Source organism: Anarrhichthys ocellatus, unplaced genomic scaffold, assembly GCF_004355925.1.
Source record: "Anarrhichthys ocellatus isolate YVR2014 unplaced genomic scaffold, GSC_Weel_1.0 scaffold67, whole genome shotgun sequence".
Taxonomy (NCBI): Eukaryota; Metazoa; Chordata; class Actinopteri; order Perciformes; family Anarhichadidae; genus Anarrhichthys; species Anarrhichthys ocellatus.
In genome coordinates this window covers 1,318,571-1,326,343 of record NW_022280097.1, presented here as the reverse complement: position 1 = coordinate 1,326,343, position 7,773 = coordinate 1,318,571, and the positions used below count along the sequence as shown (strand labels likewise).

General features: G+C 39.3%; 1 protein-coding gene across 2 annotated transcripts; it reads left to right on the top strand.

Moving 5' to 3' along the window:
- The first annotated feature begins 379 nt into the window (after nt 1-379).
- LOC116397513 (claudin-18-like) lies at nt 380-4,668 on the top strand. 2 transcript variants are annotated; one of them, XM_031873001.1, is made up of 5 exons: nt 380-703; nt 2,987-3,151; nt 3,236-3,374; nt 3,448-3,561; nt 4,251-4,668. In XM_031873001.1, the coding sequence occupies exons 1-5, from the start codon at nt 484-486 to the stop codon at nt 4,414-4,416; spliced, it is 804 nt and encodes a 267-aa protein (XP_031728861.1). In that variant the 5' UTR covers nt 380-483; the 3' UTR covers nt 4,417-4,668. The 2 variants fall into 2 exon arrangements, with proteins under 2 accessions (XP_031728861.1, XP_031728862.1); XM_031873002.1 differs by lacking the exon at nt 380-703 and adding an exon at nt 757-1,485.
- The last annotated feature ends 3,105 nt before the right edge of the window (nt 4,669-7,773 follow it).

Genomic DNA, 7,773 nt, shown 5'->3' with positions numbered 1-7,773 from the left:
TTAGAACCCAACCGCTCATAGGGAGAGGCTGATTATGAGAATACTGTAGGCTTTCAGGGTCTTGATGAATTAAATTCAGAACAGTTTACACCAACGACATTTAGATTGTAAAGCATTAAGAAGGAAGTAGCCTGCCGACAAAACCCATAAGCAGCAGTGCAGAGTTTCGACAAACACTGTTTGTAGTTAAAATAATTCAAGTGACTATATGTATATAATGAGAGAACCACACCATGTTCACCTTTTATGGACCAGGATTAACAAGCAACACTAATCTTTGTTTTTAATCATACACTCCACCCAACTTCTTCTGTACATAACTGGGCCGTGTGCAAACAAGCGGGGTCACTGTTGAGGTATTTCTTGACTTCGCACCTACCGATATCATATTCAAACACACAGCCTGCAGTGCAGAGGAGAGGCCGTTGGCTTTTGAATAAAGGAGTGTTTCTTTCCCCCCAGGAGCAGAGTTAAGATAGCACCATGGCGGCCACTCTCTGCCAGGTGATGGGCTTCCTCCTCAGTTTGTTAGGGGTGGCGGCAATAATTGCGGCAACGGGGATGGACCAGTGGGCGACGGAAGACCTCTTCGACAACCCTGTGACGGCCGTGTTCTCGTACTCGGGCCTGTGGAACTCGTGCGTCCGGCAGAGCTCCGGCTTCACAGAGTGCCGACCGTACTTCACTATTCTGGGACTGCCAGGTACGCTTTTATTTGTCATGAGCAACACAGAGGCAACAGGGGCGGAAATACTTCAGGGAACCAAACAAAAACTGAAAAACATTAAAGAATAAATACATTTCCCCAAATGTAAATTCATAGCCAGGTTCTACAGACCCTAAAGTAAATAAACAGGTCAATATGGCTGTATTTGTGTGGTCTAATATGCTGTTACTTATTGGCCCTGTACTAGAATATTGGGGGCAAAAAAATTAAATAAGCCGTTATATCATCAAGTTGTCATGTCTAGAAAATGAAGGCACGAGAGAAATAACATCGAACCATTTCAGTTCAGTTTTTCCTGAGAATGATGGGAAAATAATGATGCAAGCTCAAACCACACCCTTTGTTAATAACAAGGGGTGGAAATTGTCATCGCCAGCGTTTACCTGAAACCGGGACAAAGACTCGCATGAAATCAGGTAAACACCTGATAAGACCTGTTCCTTGTTGAAGCATACATAAAGATAAGCAGGAGCTCAGACACTGCCATTTCACTACTCCATGACATTGGCAGTAACTTTGTTAGAGCGGGACATCTAAGATGGCGGCCTCGATGATTCAGTTAATAGGCTTCATGTTGTCTGCGTTGGGGCAATTCTTAATTACAGCTGCAACAGCAATGGACATGTGGAGCTTGCAGGATCGATCTTTTACAATTGTGACAAATTTTTACACCTATTCTGGGTTGTGGAACTCGTGCGTAGGGACATCGTACGGCACAACGCAGTGCAGGCCGTATTTTACCATCCTGGGACTGCCAGGTAAGAGAATTACACTCACAGAGAAGAAGACATTTATCAAACGTTTCTCCTCATGCTGGATTAAGGAGAACATTTTCCAAAAGGACCCCGGAATGTACTTTAGAATATTCGGGAGGTTTTAGGGCAGATTTTCTCCATTTCCCACCTGCATAAAAATGCAGCGGGCTGCAGAAAAGATGGTGTCTCTCCGGAATCAAATGGAAATTTGATGAGACATCCAAAGCTTAGCTGAGCAAGCACAAGCTTTACCGGAGTGTCACACAATGTAAAGTACATTTCCACAATCTGTACTTAACAGCTGAATGTAGTGTAGAGCATATTGTACATACGGTCTTAAAGGCTTAAGTCTGGAATAATACAGGTACAACATCTCAGGCCATTGAAAGATGGCATTTGGGTCAAAATGTTTCACTCATGGTGCCTTGATTTATGATTTTTTATATATCGCTGCTGCTGGAAAAAACTAATTCTTCTTTCTTAATATATTTCTACTTTAACTCATTTTAGGTGAGCTCACTAAGCGCCATTTAAAGTATATTCTTGATATCTGGGATATCTGGGAAAAAAAGACATTTCAGGAGATTTTGAACCAACACTTTCACAAGTTCATAAGGAGCAAACTGAAGTCCTTTCAGCACCCCTTTAAGTCATGTACTTGTTGTTTTTGTATATGTGTTTGTATGTGGAAGGAGTTATGTACGTATGCCTGTGTTGATGTGTCTGAGTGTGTTTCTACCTTATTGTTGTATTAAGTAAAGCACCCAGAACTGCCTTTGTATGGTGCTAGGCAAATACAATTTAATCTTGAGCAATTTAAGAACTCAGTAATGAGTTTTGCTTTTATATCAAAAGTGATATATGACAAAAAAACAAGTTTGTTTACAGGATATGCAGTTTCTTGTTAGTCAGACAATATCTTGAATATATATATATGAAAATGTTAATGATAACAAGTAATTTCTGGTGTCTGTGTTTTGTAGTGTATTGACAGTGGTGGGAGAAGTACTCTTCTTTCTTGTAGAAATAAAAGTATTGTGAAAATACTTTGTTACGAGTACAGAGTCAACAGGAAAATATATTTACAGTATAAGTATTGTGTTTTGCTGTTGTATATTTTATATAAAGGATCATTACTCATGTGTAAGCAGCATTGTGTGTTGTTGCTGGTCGAGATGCCGCTAATTTGAACAACTTTATATCCTGTTGGGAAGTTTTGTAACAACTTACATTTTTGGGAAAAAATGCATCATCATTTATTTATTGATCATGTGTTGAAAATCCTAACCTCCAAACTAATTAGTACATGTTCATGTTAAATAAATATAGCGGAGGATATTTTCCAGTCAAGCAGAGTTGAACTACCTCAAAGTTGTACAGTACTTGGATAAATATGTACTTGTGTTATTTTTACGGCATTTTACTTTGACGGATTGCCAATTTTTTTTTCGTGAGCAAACAATGTGCTGAGGAATGTTCTGAATGCCGTAACCTTGACTTTCAGCTCTGCTCCAGGCCGTGAGGGCCTTGATGATCGTCGGTATTGTCCTCGGAGCCATCGGCTGCCTGATCGCCATATTTTCAATGAAGTGCTTGAAAATGGGGAACATGGAGGACAGCATCAAAGCCACAATGACTCTGACATCCGGGATTTTGTTTCTTCTCGCAGGTGCAGTTGCGTTCACAGTGTCTCGTTCTGCTATTACAGCGATGCCGTTCTGCACTCACCCCATCGTTTGCTCTTAATTCGTAGGGGTTTGTGGCATTGCTGGGGTGTCGGCCTTTGCTAACTTGATTGTGCAAAGTTTCCGGTTCACGACGTATGCTGGTGGCGGGATCGACGGGATGGGAGGAGGGGGTATCGGTGGACTCTCAGGATCTCTGACTCCGAGGTACAGTCGAGTTAAGGCCACGGTTTTATCTGCTACAGCACTTTATGTTTTACTAACCACCGTTTTCTTTCAGGTACACTTTTGGCCCCGCTCTTTTCGTGGGCTGGATCGGCGGAGCCATCCTGGTCATTGGAGGCATCATGATGTGTCTGGCCTGCCGCGGAATGTCCTCGGATAGTAAGCAACGGTACGTTGCAACATCTGTGACCTTTTCTGACCTTTTAACAGAACCGGGCAGCAACTTTGACAGAACTTCTGTCTCCCTGTGCAGTAAAGTATCAGAGATGAGTAACCTGCTAGATACAGCAGAGACTCCCAACAGAAGTGTCTAGTAAGCAGGTGCTACATGCAAAATACTAGAGCAGATTGTATGTTTGCTGCTGTAAAATGAAGTCTTGGCTTCTGACAAAGCTGAACAATATCAATCACCCATGGATATATTCTGTTATGCTGTGGGGCAGTAAACAATAATAAAATGTTCCTTTGAAAGCTAAGGACATGTACTCAGCAACATGTAAATGCAAGTCATTTGGTGTGTGTGTGTGTGTGTGTGTGTGTGTGTGTGTGTGTGTGTGTGTGTATGTTTTTTTTCTCTGCATGTATAATGCAGAGCTGCAAATGCTTACGAGGCTGCTTGCAAAACAATACACGGAAATCCTTATATTCTTCTCCTGGTCACACTGTTCGTTGTGAATATGTTTTCAATCCTATTGTTTTTAATATTTATGAGTGGTGGGTTGTTTGGAGACTGATGAGGAGGGAGGAGCGCGAGTCTGGACATTAAAAATCACTCCAGCAACTCAAAACACATCAAACTAGACTCTGCATTGTTGTCTGTGTTTTATTTAAAGTTGCTTGTGTTTTGATATTCTTCAGGTACGACGGGATGGCCTACAAAGCCTCCACTCAACACACTATCTACAAGACCGACCCCAGATCCGACCCCAGATCCGACCCCAGATCCCGTCCAGCCTTCAATGACTCCTACAAGGCCCATAGTGTGGAGGGAAGGACGTCCAACCAGAGATTTGACTACGTGTAGAATAATTTCACTCTTATAGATGCCTCTCTTTTATACTCTGTTGCTCTGTGATGATGTTTTTCTTTAGTTTTGGCCCGCATTCATGGGAAGAAGGGTTATTTTGTTATTTCTCTCTACCTTCATTTGGCTGAACTGCTAAACACTTAAGGCAGTTTGTTTAATTTTTTTTTTATAATCTCATATAATCGTAATTATCAAATGCTGTTTCGTATTGTGATCATTTTTGTGAAATAAAAAAAAATGTGATTCCTACTTGTAATTAAGAATTACCACCTCAGCATGTAACAAAAAGTAAAGATATTGATAGACTAAACCCTGAACCGGCGCATCAGCTGTTTGTAGCCAACCATAAGTTCAAGCCTCATGTGCATCACAAATTGCAAACACAAACTATTTGTCATTTAGATATTAGTTGTTACTAAATATTAACACCCAGTAAATGCTAGCTGTAGCTGTTGTGTAGCTAGCTGCTAGCAACAAAAGTAACGTTAGCTTGCTAATATAGCGCCCGTTTAAACTGGAGAGGAAAAGAGATGATAATATCGTATCTTTATCAAAATGTTTCGTTGTGATGTAAACTTTCGTGAAATTACATTTTGCAAAAATGAACCCAGCATAGCTCAAATTGTATGAACATTATGTCAATACCGTTAGCTTAAATGACCACATAAAGTTGGTTAGGTTAGCTTAATTGGATACGAGCATATGTCTCCATGTATCTAGCTAGAGATTTACGAATAGAATATGCAACCCGATCCTGATATTGCCTTCATAATAAGAATGCGTAACATATTTATAGGTGTGATTGCACAATTAGAGTTACATTTCTAAATTTAAAAAATAATACAACTATTTGAAGACATGCATACACTGACTGTTCCACCATTTAATTAAAGAATTTAACGGAAAAGATTGAACACTGCACATTTTAAATACATGGTAAAAGTTTCACACATGAAAATGAAATGATACCCACTGTTCACCGGAAAAAAGGCAATTTTATCTTTACGTATCCTGTCATAAAAGAGAGCATCAACACATCTGAAAGAAACAACCCTATTGAATGTTGTGTTGTTGTTTATCCTATTAGTGTTATCATTAGAAAATGCAGTGGTCATCAGTTTATCCATGGTAGTTACCTGTTATCTCCAGCCCTCCAGCACCATATGATGAATAAAATCATTGTTGCATTCTAATTGAATAGAGTAAATGGTTCCCCTCAGATAGACAGCGCATGTTTGATGTAAGCCTTGTTCTCGACTGGTCTTTGATACCAATGCAGCACACTTTCTGTTACTCCTTTGGGATACGTCTATATTTCCCAGGGAACAGGCAGAAAAGTGTTTTAGATGATTTGCATGAAATCCCATTTCTTGATAATATAATTAATGGAAGTAATAAGTAGGTGGTACCATTTAATTACACTTAAAGTGAGTCATTTATTGTTTTTAATTAAATTTAGTAATGGCTCTACATTAAGACAATGTGACAAAACCTTTTTTCAAGCTGCTTTTCTACTTAGTCATTTTCCATGTCAGAGGAGGTGTGGCTTGGCCGGCACTCTATTACCTCCAGTATGGCTCATGGATGGAGAGTTTGGGTGAGGGCAAACTGGGAATTCTTTGTAACACTTCCGTACAAGGTCTTTAGATATTTATATTGTGGAAAATCTGACACAAAGTATTTGATTATAACTACATGAACATGCGTTTTTCCACTTGGGATGGATGCATCATTAAGAACAGGCCTTTTGAAGCCCAGACTTCAATTTAGTTGAAAGGATTTTAATGGTGAATTGCTGGTTAATTATGTTCATCAACCTTCATCAATCATTGGTAATGTTTATTAAACCTGAACCTGTTATTAAATAAATGTATTTTATTTCAATGCATGTCCTATGTCAGTTTTTCAGGTATTGACTAAAAACAAAAACATTTTACAAGATACAAGTGCGAAAAAGAGATCCACCTGAGTGATCTGTTTTAATCACAAACTCATGTTGAACTGATCTGTCTTAAATTTGGCCCCCATGGCGATTTGGTAAAACTCACTTTGCCATTTTAGTTCCAGTTTACTCAGATGAAAATCACTTTTTCTTGGGAAAGCTTTTAGTAAGGTTGGACCATGTAGATCTACCTAATATATCCTCATCCTTGGAACTCTGGCACCACCTACTGGTTGAGATGTGCATCACTGCTCTGCCCAGATGGCCTGTTCCTTCATTTTTACTATCCTCTTTTTCACCTGCTGTGACTTTGTGTTGAGCTTATGATATTCTTAGTGCAGAAGTAAAAGCATCTTTGAAGGCTAACAAAATATATTAAGGTTTTTCAAGGTATTTTTCATTAACTTGCCTAAACTTGGTAGCCTTTACAATCACCACCACTTAACACCAAAGCCCCAAATAATTTGCTGCAGATTTCTCACATCGAGACCGTGGAATTTAGGCAACTTGATATGAGATTCTGACGAGCTCTAATTAGCTGAAGACTTCCCAGATTGTACAGTTAAGTCAAAATGCACAGGAACTTGCACTGAATTAGTATTATTAAGTATCTCTCAGTTCTTATCTCCAATATCAAAGTATCAGGTCTTAGCAGCAGCAAGGGACACGTTAGTGGTGCAGGATTAGAGTGGAGTTACAGCTATAGGTGCTGTTGTCAATGGAAAATGACTGGAGCTCAGAACAGACCCTGAAGGTAGGTAGTGAAACAATGGAGCCATGCAGCTGTGGGTGGAGGCTGGGACACGCCGCATCAAGCTTAGCCACATTAATCTCATCAGCAACAATATACACATTAAAGAGCACAGGACGAGCAAGAAATACAGTGTTGTCATAATTCAAAACTTTCTTGGTCATAAATGAAGCAAATTGGTCCGTGCAATAGTCAGTCTTGGACGCAGCCCAAGTATATTTTCCCTTCAGGTCTGCAGGTTTTTAGTAGAATAGGTCTCACATTCTACACTAGAGAATCTAATGTCAAATCCCATTCAACCATGGACTGAGAGAAGAATAGATTTCCGATATTACGTATAGACAGAAGATCCGTACTGGCTAATAATGATCCAATTTAGTTTTCATGCATCCTCAATGGAAAAGACAATAAATAAACCTACATGTAAACCAAGGTTAATCACAGTATAATATATATAAAGTGGTTTATTTTGTAACACTAATATAGACTGACTTGTCCATTCTACTGGCTGCTTATATATTGTGCACAAAATTGGATTGTTTATGTGTTAGGCATTATGGGAGTTTTTTTTAAAGTTGCATGGTTTTGCTAACACACCACCCAAAAGACCAAATACATCATTTGTGGTCAAATATTAGGTGCATCAGTAAAAAAAAAAAAA